Genomic DNA, 19,249 nt, shown 5'->3' on the forward strand with positions numbered 1-19,249 from the left:
TTTGCTCAACATGGGCCACACAACGGCATGTTCAAATGGACATTTATACATTTGAGGTATACTTCATATTTTTATAGCAGTATGTGCGTTCCCTGGGATTCAAACCCATGACCTTTACACTGCTAACGCAATGCTCTAACAGCAAAGTCACTGATGTTTAATGTACTTTTGGTGTATACATGACAGGGGTGCCCAAAATTTTTCCTACCAAGGGTAAAAAAAATCGAACTTGACTGAGGGCCGTGGGCCGAACGTAAATGTTAAATGTGTTATATTAAAATTAAAGTTGCCCTGATTCTCATAATTTATACTTTTCTAATGTTTAAAAAATAAGCAAACATGTGTTACCTTTAAAGATACATTGTTACAGTTCCCTTTTGAGGGAACTCGCGCTGCGTCACTGCGGTGACACTTTGGGGACGCCTCCAGGGGTAAGTGCGTCTGAATGTGTACATCAAATTCAACCAATGGTGAGGCTTAACGACAAAGACAGAGTGATGCGGGAGTCAGGAAGTATATCGCTATCTGAAATATTGCAAAAGATGGCATTACAGGGACGCAGGAAGTATGGCAAGGGAGACGCAGCGTCTCGTTCCCTTCTCAGGGAACAACAGTTACATACGTAACCGGAGACATTTTCATGTGTCAAACACAACTATGCAAAAAAGCATTTTGATATGAATCAACATTCACATACAGAAGATATAAGCATTTAAAACTAACAGTTTAACATGTGTGCTTAAAAAGTCTAGAATTTTTATGATATTATCCTACACTACACAGGGAATAATATGGAATTGTTTCCCTCGAAACGTCTTGCATAAAATAGATTCAAGCACTTTTAATGACCTGTATCTATGTATGTATAAATTCCCAGGGCCTTGAATTATTTCCCCCAGATTCAAAAACTTTCAAGGACCCGTGGGAACCTTGTTTAGTTCTGTATGCAACATGTAACAATCTCATTTGGTAATTTTCATTTTATTCTGAAAAAATCTGAAAACAAACAAAAAATAGTCACAAGCAAATCCAGTTGACATGTAAACAGTTCTCACGTACGACATTTTGGAAGAAACGAGAATTCATCTTAACAGCGTGCTTTTTCAGCAATCCTCATAGTGTTCGATGTCTTATGTTTGTGCCTTTTAAGAGCAAGGTGAACTCAGTGTACTCCAGAGTTGCAACAAAAACGATCAAGTATTTTGCATTATTTAGTGCTTAGTCAATATTAACTAGTACTACGTAAATTCACTACCTAACAATATCTTAAGGACCTAATTATACAAACAACAAAAACTGCTTCACCCAGTATAATGCTATGATCATGGCTCTTAACACAACTTCCCAGTTTCCTGATACTGGGTGCAGTTCAGAACACACTTTAGTGTCTTTGTAGTCGTACACACTAGATGATGTCCGGCTGTTGCCATAGAGATGACCATCGTGCCATAGCAATCCAGTGTATAAGGTTTTCTACCCCTCAATTTTGGTTAAAAATTATACTTCTCTACTTTTTTGCTGAGCTTTCTATAACTGATGGTGTTTCAATAGCTGTAGTTGCCGTGGAAACAGTTGTGCTTGGGATTGGTTACGAGGTATAACTGTAGTACCTGAGGACAGGCGAGTTGGGGGGGCAGTAGGGTTTCTTGGTTTTGGCAACACTGAGGTTCAGAATATATGCATGTATGTGAAGGGCCTTCGCTTCTGTCCTGAAGTGAAGTGCAATTCCTTGGTAAGTACACCGTAACCTCCTGATCTGCGAGTCTAACTCACTAAAATAAGCATATTTTGGTGCATTTCCAACCCAGCACTGCTTCCTGTTAACATCTATGTTTATTTTTGTCTTATGCCCTTTTACAACCATTTTGAAAATTTTCCAGTAACAAAAATTCTTAAATCATTGTAAAAGGGCAAGTACTACATGACAATCAGTGTGACTGAGGGGATTCCACCTTCAGCCCAACCAGCGAGGGTGGCAGCTGTCCAGCAGAGGCAGAGGAGGAGTTCCTCGCTGCCCCCTGATGGATCGATGGTGCCACTGCAGGTCTGATAAGCGGTGGGGGTGGGTGATTGTGTGGCGTCCGGTTTTGTAGAGGTCGTGTTTGTAGCGGGGGAGGCTGGCGCAGCAGGCTGGGAGGCGCCGAGGGGGGAGCAGGACGCAGTAAGGGTGGAGGTTGAGTGAGGGGTGGGGAGGACTGGGTGCTGCCAGTAACACTGGTGTCAGAGAAGGGCAGGGGACTGTTGGAGTGAGGGGGAGAAACACCGTCCATCCTCACCTGTAGTGACAACGAAAAGACAAAGAAGGAATTGATGGACTCATTTTACAATACATTTCTAGGACAAACATTTCTTCTTTGTTCATAAAGAAAATAAAGAAATATTTTATTACCAAATAAAGTTGATCCAACATGCAACCAATGGCTAACTCAATCATTGTATACTTGATAATTGATAAGTTTTATTCCTCACCTCATCCTCTTCCACTCCTGCCGACCCATTCAGGTCCACGTCTGCAGTTCTCCCGCTGTTCCCCTGAACCACGTCCTGTTCTGCCTGCCATTCACGTAGCACCTCGTCAAGATTAAAGCGTCTTCGGTAGCTCACGAAGAATGAGCTCACCTGTGCTACTGTCTTGTTGCCGATCACATCTGCTATGGCTGCAAAGTCTTTACCGTATTTCCTGACAGCTGCAAAGGACGTGGAAGGAAAATACAGACATTAAACTGCATGAACAAAAAGGCGTTCCCCCTTTTGAACCCTTATCCTACCCGAGAGGGCCTTTCCAATGAGCCAACCCCAAGACTCTCTAACCCTTTCCCTGGCTGAGATATGGCATGCCACTCCCTGAACTTCTGTCCAATTGGTTTCTCCAAGGTTCCCACACCTTAGTTAACTTCAAATTCAAGGACTTTCCAGGTCCAATATCCTCAAATTCAAGGGCTAAATGTGGGGACACATTTCAAGTGAGAACAAGGTTACATCATGTTAACTTTTAAGATACATTGTTACGGGTCCCTTTTGAGGGAACTTGCGCTGCGTCACTGAGGTGACACTTTGGGGACGCCTCCAGGGGTAAGTATGCCTGAATGTGTATATCAAATTCAACCAATAGTGAGGCTTAACGACTAAGACAGGGTGATGCGGGAGCCAAAAAGTACAGTGAGGAAAATAAGTATTTGAACACCCCGCTACTTTGCAAGTTCTCCCACCTAGAAATCACGGAGGGATCCGAAACCGCCATCGCAGGTGCACGTCCACTGCCAGAGACACAATCTAAAAACAAATCCAGAAATCACAATATATGATTTTTTTAACTACTTATTTGTATGATACAGCTGCAAATAAGTATTTGAACACCTGTCTATCATCTGTTAGTCTGCCTTTAAAATGTCCACCTCCACTTTATTTATTATCCTAAATTAGATGCACCTGTTTGAGGTTGTTAGCTGCATAAAGACACCTGTCCACCCCATATAATCAGTAAGAATCCAACTCCTAACATGGCCAAGACCAAAGAGCTGTCCAAAGACACTAGAGACAAAACTGTACACCTCCACAAGGCTGGAAAGGGCTACGGGGAAATTGCCAAGCAGCTTGGTGAAAAAGGTCCACTGTTGGAGCAATCATTAGAAAATGGAAGAAGCTAAACATGACTGTCAATCTCCCTCGAACTGGGGCTCCATGCAAGATCTCACCTACACGGGAGCCCAGAAATACACGGGAGGAGCTGGTCAATGACCTGAAAAGAGCTGGGACCACCGTTTCCAATGTTATTGTTGGTAATACACTAAGACGTCATGGTTTGAAATCATTACCTGCTTAAACCAGCACATGTCCAAGCCCGTCTTAAGTTTGCCAATGACCATTTGGATGATCCAAAGTCGTCATGAGAGAAAGTCATGTGGTCAGATGAGACCAAAATAGAACTTTTTGGTCATAATCCCACTAAACATTTTTGGAGGAAGAAGAATGATGAGTACCATCCCAAGAACACCATCCCTACTGTGCAGCAAGGGGGTAGTAGCATCATGCTTTGGGGGTGTTTTTCTGCACATGGGACAGGGCGACTACACTGTATTAAGGAGAGGATGACCGGAGCCATGCATTGCTAGATTTTGGGGAACAACTTCCTTCCCTCAGTTAGAGCATTGAAGATGGGTCGAGGCTGGGTCTTCCAACATGACAATGACCCGAAACACACAGCCAGGATAACCAAGGAGTGGCTCTGTAAGAAGCATATCAAGGTTCTGGGTGGCCTAGCCAGTCTCCACACCTAAAACCAATAGAGAATCTTTGGAGGGAGCTCAAACTCTGTGTTTCTCAGCGACAGGCCAGAAACCTGACTGATCTAGAGAAGATCTGTGTGGAGGTGTGGGCCAAAATCCCTCCTGCAGTATGTGCAAAACTGGTAAAAAACTACAGGTTTGACCTCTGTAATTGCAAACAAAGGCTACTGTACCAAATATTAACAGTGATTTTCTCAGGTGTTCTGGATTTTTTTTATGTCTCACACATTTTTTTTTTATTTTTATTATGTCTCTCACAGTGGACATGCACCTACAACAACAATTTCAGACCCCTCCACGACTTCCAAGTGGGAGAACTTAGAAAGCAAAATAGCAGGGTGTTCAAATACTTACCTTCCTCACATTTCTTTATATAGCACATTTACAAAAAACTAAGTTGACCAAATTAACAATTAAAAATGGTAAAATGACATCAGAAAGATTATATGTAACTGAAATCAGAGCAAATAGCTGTGTTTTCAGCTAAGACATAAAGATCCCCACTTATGAATCCCACTGAAAATAGAGTCTAAGAACAGCCAACGTGTGGCATGAACCAATATGAGAGATACCCGTATGCAAATAAACAAGTAAACTTTTAGTTTTGGAAAGGTCTTATTGGGTCTAAAAACTGTTTCAAAGTTTCAAAATATATAACGGTTTATAAAATGTACTGCATTCCTATTTAATGTGCTAAATAGTGCATAATGTTTGACTGTTAAATAGTGAAAACTATGTGATTGTCAATTATAATAGCCTTTGGGTTACAAGCCTGACTCTAACCATTAGGCCACAATAGGCCACTATGCAAAATGATACATTTGTAGTGAACTTTACTGATGATCAGAGATCAGAGATGATGATGATGTAGCTCACCCTGAACAGCCAAGAGCTGCTCCTCTGTCGTCCAGCGCGAGTTCATTTTTTGGTTGGGCTGAAAAGAAAAACAAAACTGACCTAAATTAGCCTTTCCCTTAGTACACACAGAGGCTGTTCACACATGATATTAAGATGCGTTCTGGTCACCGCCTACTCTCCACCTCTTTACTCTTTCCCCGCCCTTGACAAGTTATCTCGTCAATCCGCAATACCGCTATTATCCACCAGGCGCAACCTAAAAAACCCAGAAGTACGGGACAAACAGCTGTATGTCCGTCTAAGTTTTATTTAACATCTGCCTGCCTTGGACTACAAATGAAAACTAGCCTGTATGGCTAAATTTAATTAAAAAAAAATATTTTTTTGCATTTTGCCTTTATTTGACAGTCAGTAATCAAGAGACGACAGGAAAGTACAGGGTGGAGAGAGGGGCATGGGATCGGCAAAGGACCTCGAGCCGGGAATCGAACTGGGGTCGCCGGAAGTGCGTCTGCACCACATGTCGGAGCACTGTCCACTACACCATCGGCTCCGACCTGTATGGCTAAATTTGCCATATTTTCATGCTCTATGTTTTGCGTGGTTATGGATGTGCATTGTCCCATTTCTTAAATAAATAAACTTAAACTTACAAATCAAGTTTTGAGGATCACTCTGCATCTGATCTCTATCAAAAGTCCTTTCCAAAAAATCCTTTCCAAAAGTCCTTTACAAAAAAATTGTGTTTTTGACGAAACCGACCCATATTTGAGAGGTGATAAAAAAAACTAATGAAGGTAGGATGAAACTTTTTTTTAAAGCAGAGGGTCTGTTTTTTTATTTAATATATTGTATATTTATATTTTTAAAGAAGAGCATTTTCTGGGAGGCATTCAACTTTTGTGAAAATTATGAAAAATGCTGGCAAGGAAAGAGTTAATACCAGGTATAAACAGCCCCATACAGATTTATTAACACTTGCACTTTAAAGTGTTTGGAATTCACAGCTTAACCTGTGACCCTACAAAAAACACTCAACACCTTGTATTTTTACTTGCTCTAGGAAACCTTTGTGATACAATTAATGCAGTTACGCAACGTTAAGATCTCAGTGAAGTGTCATGTGTGTGCCTGAGAAGTGCATGTGAGGAAATACCTCTGTGGGTCTCACTCCATCAATTCCTTCACCTATGTTGTGCTTGAGAATGCTGTTGCTTTGCTTGATACTTTGGACCTGATTAAAAGTAAAGTCATAAAAAGAAAGATTAAGATTGATATGTAACGTGTGCCTGTTTGGCTATACTAACTAGTAGTGGTGTCAATACAAAAAAAAACATCAAAATGACAGAAAGTGTAATGAAACTTTTTCCAAGTACAATCTCAAATCAGGAGGTCAAACTACACAAAACCTAGAAATGCACCGATAGTTTAGAAATAGGCGATAGCCATGGCTAATATATCCTGTTAATTAAAAGAGAACAGGAAAATGCAATGAATCTGTGCTATGTGTATAGAAAATGTAAAGAAACATCAGTAGTTCAATATGGTCATTATATGAATGAATAACATTCAGAAAATGTAACCTTTAGAATTTAGTTAATGCAAGTTAATATTAGGGATGCATAACGATTAATCGCAAAATAAAAGTTTTTGTTTACATCATATTTGTGTGTGAACTGTGTATGATAATTAGGTATATATAAATATGCACACATGCATGTATAATTTTAAGAAAAAAAAAATATTTATATATTAAGTATTTATATATAAATTATACATAAATATACAAATGTATATACACATGTGAACATTTCTTAAAAATATACATGCATATGTGTGCATTTATCTATACAAAGTTATTATACACAGCTCACACACATATATGATGTAAACAAAAACTTTTATTCTGCTATAGATTAATCGTGATGCATCCCTAGTTAATATAACCACCAAACTATCAGTCTGAATAATTTTATCAGTGGGAAAATGTAATATCTTTAACTAAACCATAATAAGGTTTGCCCTTTTTGCCACCCTGTTATGATAACCAAATACACTTTAAAATCCTGATGTGTAATTGTGACACAGTTCTAGCATTAAACTTAAAGAAACAAATTCCAAAGTGGGTAACAGGGTTGTAAATAAAGCTGTTATTTAGTAGGCTCTAGCTAGTTTGGTACAATATGTTTGTGATTCCTGATAAAGAACTGTTTATTGTCTATTATTAAATTGTTCATTAAAATTAAACATTAGCAAGACAGAGAAAAGCACCTCCTGGTCCTATTTTATGGTTCATCACTGACTTTAAATGCATAATAAAAAACTAAATTTTTCCTTCAATATAATATTTGTTTTCATTGTTTTATCAAAATTGTTCACATTTGACTCTCCAGGATTTATACCAAAAGCACTGTGATTTGATCATTTGAGTGATGTGACTCTATGCCATATGTCATCACCTGTCTCTTAAGTGACACCAGCTGTGTATCCAGGTGTCTGACAGTAACTGCTCCTGAATCAGTGGAGGCTGAGAGGGCGACAATGTCCTCCTGGCCCAGGTGCATGCCTTTAGGAGGCCTCCGGCGAGCCCGTAGAGGGTGGTGTCGGTACTGTGCACCCTGGTTTTCTTTCCGTGTTAGACCAGACTTGCTTGAGCCCTTATCGCTTCCTCCAATTCCAGAGTGCTGCTTTCCAGTCTGAAAAACAATGCATATGTACTGTAAAATAAACAAGTAAAAGAATAATTAAAGGGGACGTATCATGAGAATCTGACTTGTTTAAGTGCTATAATTGGGTCCCAAATGCTTGTATCAACCTGAAAAATGTGAAAAAGAACAACCTAGTAACTTTTTTTTAGTTTTTGTAAACTATTCTCTGCAAGCATGTAAAAAAATAGGTCATCGACATTTGGCTCCCCTTTTGATGTCAGAAGGGGGTAATGCCGCCCCTTAAAGGGACAATAAGTAGGATTTACCCCCATTTAGTGGTGAAATTGTATTTTGCATTCAAACGAATAGTGCTCTCTAGCGCCTCGCTTTTCCAAATGCAAATTGCTGCTTTTGTAATTACTGATCTCCTTGTCCGTTTCAGCTAGTTCACGTGTTCTGAATGAAAACGCGTTGTGTAAACGCGTTGGTAGGCTAGTGCTTTTTGTCCCTCTCTGCTATTATAGTTTATCAATACGGCGGAACGACATGGAAGTCTCCTTTGGACTTACTGTACCCTTTCAATGTAAGTAAAGAGAAGAAATTCTAAGCTTACAAAGAAAAGTCATTTCATTGGCAGAGGTCATCTGACACCAACGAGGACATATTTATGAATAAAGACATTGATTTTGATTAATAAAACACTTAAAACCCTACTTACTGTCTCTTTAATCTCCACTATCCAACCACGGCACTGCCATTTAGTGCAGAAATCAACTCATTTTCATTTTAAAGGACACACCCAAAACGGCAAATTTTTGCTCAGACCTACAAAAGTGGCAGTTTTAACATGCTATAAAAATGATCTATGTGGTATTTTGAGCTAGAACTTCACATATGGACTCTGGGGATTTATTTAAAATCTTAAAAAAAACTTGTATGAAATGTCCCCTTTAACCCTTATGTGTTGTTGGGGATGTTTTCATCCACTAGAGGGTTTTTTTACTCTTAATTTGGCAACAACTTTCTCTCTGTTTTAGCAAATTTAATGATTTTTGAAGACAAATCTTATAATTACACATAGTTTAAGAAAATGCTTTGAAATTTTTCAAAAACTCAACGATATACCGTGGGTACAAATTTACTACCCTTTCGTGTTGTTAGTGGATGAAAACGGCTATAAAAATGTATCAGATTAATATTTTTTCCAAAAATTTTTCATAAATCTGTTAAACACCCTCAGTACTAATCAAAACTACCAAAACTTCCATGATTTTAACTCTTTAATTGCCAAGTTTATAAGTGGTGTCACTGATTTGGGTAAAAAACACATACATAATGACCGATTTTCAATATAAAAAGTGATTGTAACCTGGATTTTTTAAAACCTTTTTCACAGTCTCGGACATGTCAAAGATTGGTAAAAACATTGGCCTTGAAGCATTTCCAGTTTCTGTGTAGACTCAGTTTTTATTTTGTCTCCCTCATTTATTGTTAGTGGCTGTTTTTGCCCCATTGACTTCCATTATAACCATATTTTTTGATTGCAGAGCTATGACACCTTTTATCATGCATTTTTGAATGTTGGTGTTTTTTCCTTTTGCTAAGAGGTCAAATTTGTAATTTTTACTGTTGATCACCATGTGGCACCACCAACCCCCCAGTAGGTCCATGCAAAAACAGCCCAATTTCTGGCTTGTACACTGAGCCACATGAAGCACAACTCCACAATAAAAGCATATTATTGTGTGTGTGTGCGTGCGTGTGCGTGCGCGTGTGTGTTATTGAGTTCATTGTTCAGTTTACAGTATGTAAACAGATAATGTTCAGAAATCTGATGCATCTGATGAACATATTTTTTCACACACACACACACACACACACACACACACACACACACACACACACACACACACACACACACACACACACACACACACATAAATATGCTTTTATTATGGAGTTATACTCCATAAAACACAACGTACAAGCCAGAAATTAAGCTTTGTTTTTGGACAGGGCTACGAAAGGGTTAATAGTGCCACATAGTGTTCAACAGTAAAAATTTGACCTCTTAGCAAAAGGAAAAAACACCAACATTCAAAAATGCATGATAAAAAGGTGTCATAGTACTAAGGTTGATTAACAGATTTGTGTAAAAAAAATTGGAAAAAATATTCATCTGATACATTTTTATAGCCGTTGAATTTAGTGGATGTTTTCATCCACTAACAACACGAAAGGATGTAAATTTGAACAATGCACAAGGGTTAAAAGAGGAGTGTAAATTCGGTCATTATTTACTAACCTTCATGTTGCTCTAAACATTTTCTGTAGCTCAAATTAAGTAAAATTTGGAAGAAACTCGACATAACTTACTGCCATACAATGACAGTTCATAGTGACCACCACCTCCAAAAAACCTTTTTTTATAAACAATTATCAACTTTTTACATAATATTAAGTCTTAAAATGTACACAAAGCCATACAATGGAGCAATTTAAGTAGTTATTGATGGAAAATTCCCCTTTGCTAAATCTTTAAAATGTCATTGTCCACCGTCCATCCCATTTATTTAAACATTTTGTGTCCCCAAATAAGGTAAGTAAAGTGTGACATCATTTTACACCCTTAAAGGTGCAGGTGTAATTTTTAGAAGAATCTCTTGACAGAAATGCTAAATAATATACAAAACTATATTGTCAGGGGTGTATAAAAACCTTTCATAATGAACCGTTATGTTTTTATTACCTAAGAATGAGACGTTTTTAACTACATACCGAGGGTCCCCTTACATGGAAGTCGCCATTTTGTGCGCCATGTTTCTACAGATCTCTTAATGGACAAACTTTTTTTTACTAAGTTGTCTCCAAAGATGACATGTTTGTCCGGTGGCGGCTACGGTAGCTTCTTTATGCATTTCAAAAGCGAGGGGTGATCAGTGAACTGAGCCATTGGTTGCAATTCGCAACCTCACCACTAGATGCCGCTAAAATTTACACACTGCACCTTTAATATTTGTTCTGAACAGTTATTGATGATAGAAATATATCCTGTAATAGGCCTCAGACAGTAAAGGCTCACCTCTTTTCTGGCATTAATTTCAAAGTCACTGTCGCTGCCTGGCTCCCGTTCCTCCATCTCATCATTACTGGCAAGTACAAAAATACACACTTAATAACTGTGTATGTCTGAAAGCTGTACATTTATTATTCACTATTGGTTTCCTGTATTTTTCTCTCCACTCCTCTCACCTCTCATCCTTTTCTCTTTTGCTGAGGAGCTTGCGTGCTTGGCGGTCCATGACGCTTGTTCGGGTTCTGGTTTTCTTCCAGGAATAGTAGTATTTCACCAGACTTGAGATCAGCTTGTCAGGCAGCTGCGAAATAAATATTACAAATGATTCATGTAATCGATACATATCATTTTAGGCTTTATCATTTAAGCTTATAGATTAAGCTCAATTCCTCTCCCATATCTAACGTTGTGATAGTTGTAGTGTAATGGGTGACTGTGATTAGAGTCGGTCACCGAGCTCACAGGAACCCTCGGGTCAATACAAATCAATAGTTCAAAAAGGCGAGACCTGGCTATGACTCAAGGATGTGTGAATCTATACTGGGCTCCATCTACAGACGCCTGCTCTCCTGTAGCAGTAGGCAGATGTAAGAGCGGCAGATGACTCTTATATAAACCATCTTGCCTCCATCCCTCCCGCTCTCTCTCTCTCTCTCCCTCTCACCATCTGTTGGATGCGGTGGAAGCTCTTGCCGTGAAAACTGAAAGCCTGTTCGAAGAGAACTTTGTCTTCCACTGTCCACTCATCAGGAAAGGGAGTGAAGTTGGCCAGATCAGCCAGTGACTTCTCGACATCATGCTTGTGCCACAGGAGCATGCCAAGAGCCTGTTGGGATAAGAACAGAGCATCTTATCAAGGGCTTTTTCAGGGCAACTAATGCTTTTATTTGAAGGATGTGGTTTAAAAATCTAATTTAAAATGTGGATTGGCAGCCTATACCTGTTCCATGTTGTACCCATGCTTCTCTTTGGCCATCACGATGTACTCATCCACTGAGAGTGAGAGATTACAAAATAAAGTTAAATAAAACCTTTTAAAAAAGAAATACAAACAAGCCTTTTGACTTAAAAATGCCATTATGAGCTTTCCATTAATGTATAGTTTGCTAAGATAGCGCAATACTATATAAAAATCTGGAATGCAAATAAATCAAAATACATAAAAGAAAAATGTATCGTTCTGACCCATACAGTGTGTTTTTGGCTATTGCTACAATTATACCCGTGCTATTTGAGACTGGTTTTGTTATATATTTATAACAAATATAATTGGTTACGGTTTAGCTGGGTGCACAAATGGCAGAGTGATGCAATCACGTTCATTTAAATACAATCTTGGCGACTTCCTGCCACACAAGGGGGCGTTGGTGACAGGACATGGGCGTGTCCAGCTACGCGACAAAGCTAGAAAATGTCAACTTTATGCAAATAATGAGCGACTTTCAGGAGCTAAGTCCTACCAATGGGAGTTAAAGCAGTGGAGCTCATGTAATCCGTTTCTCTTTTTATTTACAGAGGTTGCGTCCGAAATCGCATACCGTGACAGTAGGTACTGAATTAGATGAAGTACATACTCATTGACCGTTAAAACAGTATGTACTATATAGAATGAATGAATTTGGACATACTACATCTGCCATGTTGACATCACGTGACATATGTCGCCATGACAACAAGTTAGTCATTTAAAGGATAATTTAGGTATTTAACACTTTGAGTCTCATTTCTGGATGAACTACAGTGATGGACACTGAAATTTTGACAATGGGTCTTGTCTTGACTTTTTGACTCGTTTAGAAGTGTCTCTTGACTGCTTCAGAATGGAAGTCAATGACCATGCACAAACATGTCATTAAAACAACACTTAACGTTCATTTTCAAAACTGTGCTGCTCACCGAGTGGTTTGTGGTGTTCGTTGATGATTAAAAACAAGTAGTGTAGCGAAATACAGTTTCTGTCGTGTTTTATTTGGCATTTTGTAAAATTCCATTGACTTCTCTTGGAAGACTCATTGCTCGCTGATATATCACTCCGCCGCCGGAAACGGAAAAGGGGTCTGTTTACATGTGGTTGTAGTTTTTTCGCTGGGTTTCTCTCAGAATACATTTTTCGCATATTTGATGGCTCAGTGACCAGCCTTAGGTTTGAAGTTGAGCTCAATTGTGACTGTCTATACGCTAAACACCGAGTTCTGTTCAGCGTCCTTGTACGGCAAAGTGGTTGTCGCCATCAAGTGGTCGGGAGTGTGCTAACGCTTCAGACTCAAATATAGAGCGGAAGTATATATGCGGTTGTGAGGTATCTGAAAAAATAGTTCCACTATAGCAAATAACACGGATTGAAATCATATATTGCGCCGATATATATGTTTTTAATCATCAACTAACACCACGAACCACTTTGTGAGTAACACAGTTTTGAAAATGAACGTTAAGTGTTGTTTTAATGACATGTTTGTGCATGGCCCTTGACTTTCATTCTGAAGCAGTCAAGAGACGCTTCTAAACGAGTCAAAAAGTCAAGACACGACCCATTGTCAAAATTTCAGTGTCCATCACTGTAGTTCATCCAAAACAAACCAGAAATGAGACTCAAAGTGTTAAATACCGGAATTATCCTTTAAGGCTGAGTGCACAATGTTTGAAAAACACTTTGGAAAAGGGTGTTAGGCCGACTACCAAAACACACTTGTAGCCAATCAGCAGTAAGGGGCGTGTCTACTAACCGACATCGTTGCCTGGGTTGCGTATGTGTGGGGCGGGTCTATCAAATGAAGGTCCAGATTCTATTTGGGATAGCAGCGTGTTGGTTTAGGTGATTTCAAATGTCAACACTGGCTTTCAGAGATCAAGGACCCTGCCTTTAACTGGAATGACGTTAAAGGGGACCTATAATGAAAATCTGACTTTTTGCATGTGCTATTATTGGGTCCACAGTGCGTCTATTAACCTAAATAATGTAATAAAGGACAACCCAGTAACTTGTGGTAAACCATTATCTGAAATCATATGAAAAAAATTGGTCATATTTTGTTCCCCTTGTGATGTCATAAGGGGATAATACTGCCCCTTAATCTGCACTAACCAACCACGGCACTGCCATTTAGAGTTCAGCTCATTTGCATTTAAAAGGACACATGCAAAAACTGCAAATTTTTGCTCACACCTACATAGTGGCAATTTTAACATGCTATAATAAATTAACTATATGGTGATTTGAGCTACAACTTCACATATTTACTCTGGGGACACCAAAGATTTATTTGACATCTTAAAAAAAGTCTTGTGAAATGCAAAAAATGATTTTTCCCCCCTGTAATTTAAACACAAGGGACAGCTGTTTAATATAGGTATTTGCATTTGAATAGAGACACTTTTGGGCATTTTTTAATAAAACAACGCCCCTTCGTCTTCTTTCCGTTGAGGGCTCACGGGGTAGCAAAGTGTCCATTGAATAAACACTTTGGGATCTTGCCAGAAGTAGTAGGTCATCAGGGTATTTTTCGCCTACTATTTTTCAAATACTATGACATAGTACTCGCCTCGCCTACTGCTTTTTGCCTACTATATAGTATGGCAGTAGGAGGTTTCGGACGCAGCCTGAGAGTATGATTAGAATTGTTACTAGGACAACTAGAATTAGGAACGCCTCCTAACGACCTCATCGAAAGAGACTGGTAACACACAGCGACTGTGTTGCTGGCGGTGTGCACGCAGCATTAGAGTAATTCTGGATGTGTAAACCCGAAGAGAAACATTTTCAATTAAAATGTATTTGTACTGTTGACAATAAATCTTGTTTCATAGCAGCTTTACAAAGAATACTGCCTTACAAACCCCAGTGAGAAAGATAAAGAGGACTGTAATAATGAATACACACTAAAAAGCCATTATGGGTATTACCATTATGACTAAGTGTATTTCGTTCATCTGCAGTTTTTAGACATTTCTGTGTGTGAATAATGGTTTCTTACACATGGCATCCGACACAATGTTGTTGGGTGACCAAACCAGCATGCTCCTCTGGTCCTTCTCACTGTAGCGAGTTGCAGAGTCTGCCAACACATCGAAGAAAAATGTCTGTCACGTAGCTGCCTCTTTCACGCCTGTAATCCTCTCGAGTGACATACAATCCTGCATGGTCATGTTTTATCTTACACCATTTTGCTGTTCTTCTAACTAGTATGTTCTATATGATTTATGTTTATAAACGCTAGCTGCTTTCTCTCCTGCTTCTGTGCACAAACACCTACAGTATCCTTCATCCCTTTAACTTAGACTTCTCTTTAGCATGCTGTGAAAATGGCAACGGATGCATCAGTTATATATTCGAATGAAAAGGATCTCATTTTCCATTTTACCTGGGTTGAATTCTGGGATCTGTGCCTGGTAGTCCCCACCAACGCGAATCATACTGTCTGCTTAAATAAAAAAAATGAAAGAAGGATAGTCAAAGACAGAAAGAAAAAAACCACAAGCCAAGGGCAGGGGAGTAAAAGTGAGAGGAGGCGAACAGGGGAGGCCTGCTCGACTAGTGGGTGTCTGCTCATAGAGACATTGATTTATAGAAATATTCGACACTTTTGGGAATTAATCTCTTCGCTGCCATACAAGTAAACGAAGGTGCAGATGGTGCTTTCGGGTTGCTGAGATGGTGTGCGGATGTGTCAGACGTACCATGTGTGTGTTCCTCATCACTGCTCTCGTCGTCGGAGTGTTGGCTGTTGCCATTTGTGACTGTTTTGGCCCTGCTTCGGGACAGAACACCGGAACCGGATCGCTCCATCACCGATGGCATGGCTGGGAGAGTAAAGAGAGGATCAAAATTTGCTTTTGTTTTCAATGCCAAAACACAAATATGTTTTTATGCAGTTTAAGCTTTGAAGTTAATTCAATCTAATGCATAACGCACACAACGGCCTCATAAAGGGAACTTAATTTTTATTCATAAGACACATTTCTACTAACACTATTACACTTAACAGATAAGAAACAGGGGAACATGTTAGAACTAGTACTTGACTATTACAATCACATTATTTCAAAAGCCTTGAAAATGTATGCAAATTAACCCAAATTTGTATTTTGGCTTTAATCAGCATAGCTTTATCACGAAAATATATCTGTATAGAAACCATATGCTTGGTCACACTAGGAGGCAGGTGATGGAGTCCATTATGCTGTATCCATTTAGGCAACATCCTCTAAAGCGCGGGACGTAAACATTACAGTACGGTTGTATAAACGTTTAAAAGCAGTAACAATATTTTTAAATTTTTTAACGTCTTGTGGTGTAGATTTTTTAACTTTAATACACTTCATTGCTTTAATAGACTTACAAACATTTCCAGAAAATATTTCGTATTTTAGAGAGCGGAAACTGCCTGAAGCCTTTATTACAAAACTGTTAAAGGCACCGCTCGTTTTTCTACCTACACGGTTTCGGGAAACTTTTAATAATGTGCCCTTGAACATACAAAAACTAGCAAAAAGTACAACCAAATCTTGTTAAGTGAACACAAAGACTTGGACCAAGATGCATTTAAAAGAGAAACTACCAGTGAAATCCATAATATAATTAATTTTACAATATATATTATTTTGTATTACGTATCATAAACATGTAAACTACAATTAGTTGAATAGTTTATAGGTAAAATAATTCGGTGCGTGTCATAAAATGACCCCATCACGACCATTGACTGGAGTTGTGACGTCACGTTCAGGGTCTCATTGATTGAAGTTGCCGTCCGGTATATTGCGAATTAAACATGCTCTTCAGGTGCCTTCAAAAGACTTCATTTGTGGCAGTTAGACGTACATCCCTAAACAAACTGTCTCCATCGAGTCTTAATAGTACTTCAATTGAAAAACAGTTATCGATTGCCCCCTTAAACTCCTCCGAGAGGTCGCATCACTCCGTCCACCGTCCAATCAACCGTTCCTTGTTCATTTAAACATATCTGAAAGTAAACGCGCACGGATCCTGTGTGGTCAACGGTGATAAATCGTCAAACTTAGAAAGTACAGAAAAATTAAAAATCCTATTTACCCTCACCTTACTTTTGGAACAGTCGCTCACTCAAGTCTGAGTCCTTTTGTGTGGAGCCACGCTTATGTCCCTATTCCAGTTGTTGGCTAGCTGTCGCTGAACATTTGCCTTACAACGGTAGTTACAAGTCCGAGTAGCAGTTCATTGCCTGGCTTGCTTTCTCTCCTATTCAAATGTACAAAGCGACAGAGAAGTGCTCTAAAACATCAACTCCAGCCACGTTTCTTAGTATTGCTTCAAATACATATAAACCTGAATGGATATTCACACGTTTCTCATTCTCTTCAGTTCACAGCATCGGTCGCATACAGATTCAATCCGTGTGTATGTGCCGGGGAGACCTGAGAACCTCACAACTGAGAAAACCTTCCGCTCTGTTCGCCTCTCCCCAACTAACTTCCATGTCAATTATATAGTCCATAATACTAGCGTCGGATTATAAACACGATATTCAGTCGACGTGGAGTCTGTTTTCTTGTAAGATCGTCTTGCTTTCATAATTGCGATGTGAGCCATAAATGAATATGTTAATTAAATTCCATAATAATATCGGTTATTCATGACTTTTGTGTGCTTAGGTTTAACGTTGAAACATATATTTAAATCCATTATGAGTAGCTCTCATAACGCTATCAGTATTTATATCAAGAATGTTCCATTCGTGCTTTACCTGCGGTGCTCCCATATTAAAAATCATACGGAACTACTTCTTGCTGTGTGCGCGGATGGATTCGTCAGCTGTGCAATGCAGTGCTGAGGCTGTCCAGACCTTCTACTATGTGTGCAGGAGATTGTACAAATATTAGAACTTGCTCATATTTATAATATTAATGAGCATGTCATGAAATAATCACATATTGAGCTTCAAATTATTTCCCTTATCTAGTTAAATAGGAGTGAATGAGCCTTAAAGAAATCAATATCATATACACAGTGTAGGCCACAGTTGTTGGTCTACATTGATTAAACACAACCTAGAGGTATTATAGGTAACAACAAACTTAATATCTAGACACAGCTCTTATCCTGAAATGCACATTGAAATAAACAGACTGAAAACTGCATTCAGTTTGATCTCAAACACCTCTTGACACAGCAGGCCCAAGTGATGGACAGATCATTCCTGGCACATCCTCCTTACACATTGATATTCTGTTTTTGTGGCTCTTTTTACTTGCAAACAAGAACAGAGACATACATACCAGCACTTGTGGCACAAGACCCCTCCCAGCCATCCTCTCTCTCTCTATCTCTGCTTTCTCCTTTTCCTACCATATCTTCCCTCCCCTCCATTGTGCCATCTTCTCAGTTACCTTCAAAAGCACCATCTCCATTTGTGTCCAACTCACCTTAGTTGTCCTTTTATTATAATCTTTCCTTGTGTTTTTCTCCTTCTTCTCTGTTTCTCCTCTTCCTCTCTGTTAGACTTCCTCCATCCTCCTCATCACCTCTGAGTTCCTCTTTCCTCCCCTCCCCCTCTCTATATTCCTCCTCTTCATGCACCCCCCCAACGCGGGCGTGCACGCGCGCACATACACTAGGCAGTGAAAGAGGGAGAGTCTATTCTGTGCTCTCAACCACAGGCCTGTAAAGTGTCTCTACCAAAATTTCACACAACCATACAACAACCAAGCGTCAGATGGGCACTCTGGGCAGTAACAGGAAAGCACATCCCATTGTTATCTTACATTACTATATATTAGTAAGCTTTCGTTAGACTGGTTTCATTCTCTTTTTTCAGAAACATGTATGTTTATTTAGGCTATATACCACTGCAACGAGTAGAGACGTGAGTTTGGTGTAAGTTGTGGTGCAACGGAAGAAGCGATTTTAACAGCAGTCAACTCTCTGACCCCCTCCCTTATTTCCCCTCCTGAAAATGCCATCTCTTCCCCGTCGCGAGACAGATTACCCGAAAACAAAAGACTAGAGGAGGGGCTTTGTGACGGGCCATCTGCGAGAGGGGCGGGGCCAGGAATATAGAGCATCCACAGTATTCAACATATAAGACCCCTTAAGTTATGGATGTTACCTAATTTTATTAGTCAAAGAACTGGCCATTAAATAAGGAATATTCTTACAGATTCAAACTGCTTCCAGTCAAGAGTGGGGTTTAAACATGAACATTTTCATCGTTTTACATTAGCATTCAAATGTACACGGCAATGCAATCCAAAAAAATCATTCGATCATTGTCTATGGTTATGATACACAGTAGCCGGGCCTACAAAGTAACAACTTAAATTGTTGCCCTGTAGTCAACTACTGCTGCCACGTGGACAAAATAGGTACTGACGCGTGATCCGCGTGTTTGTTGTCTTGGCCATAA

At 39.3% G+C, this 19,249-nt stretch overlaps 1 protein-coding gene across 10 annotated transcripts; it reads right to left on the reverse strand.

The window, feature by feature from the left end:
* Positions 1-965: 965 nt before the first annotated feature.
* rcor2 (REST corepressor 2) lies at positions 966-18,689 on the reverse strand. Of its 10 annotated transcripts, none has more exons than XM_055200228.2 (14): positions 18,270-18,682; positions 16,927-17,085; positions 15,546-15,668; positions 15,230-15,289; positions 14,843-14,923; positions 11,809-11,861; positions 11,533-11,694; positions 11,045-11,169; positions 10,875-10,941; positions 7,604-7,840; positions 6,301-6,378; positions 5,163-5,220; positions 2,470-2,687; positions 966-2,276 (listed from the first exon to the last, which is right to left on the reverse strand). In XM_055200228.2, exons 3-14 carry the CDS (start codon positions 15,664-15,666, stop codon positions 1,929-1,931), a joined length of 1,608 nt encoding a protein of 535 aa, XP_055056203.1. In that variant the 5' UTR covers positions 15,667-15,668; positions 16,927-17,085; positions 18,270-18,682; the 3' UTR covers positions 966-1,928. The 10 variants fall into 10 exon arrangements, with proteins under 10 accessions (XP_055056203.1, XP_055056200.1, XP_055056192.1 ...); XM_055200225.2 differs by lacking the exon at positions 18,270-18,682 and adding an exon at positions 17,191-17,331; XM_055200217.2 differs by lacking the exon at positions 18,270-18,682 and adding an exon at positions 17,173-17,299.
* Positions 18,690-19,249: the final 560 nt, after the last annotated feature.

Source organism: Misgurnus anguillicaudatus, chromosome 21 (assembly GCF_027580225.2).
Source record: "Misgurnus anguillicaudatus chromosome 21, ASM2758022v2, whole genome shotgun sequence".
Classification (NCBI taxonomy): Eukaryota; Metazoa; Chordata; class Actinopteri; order Cypriniformes; family Cobitidae; genus Misgurnus; species Misgurnus anguillicaudatus.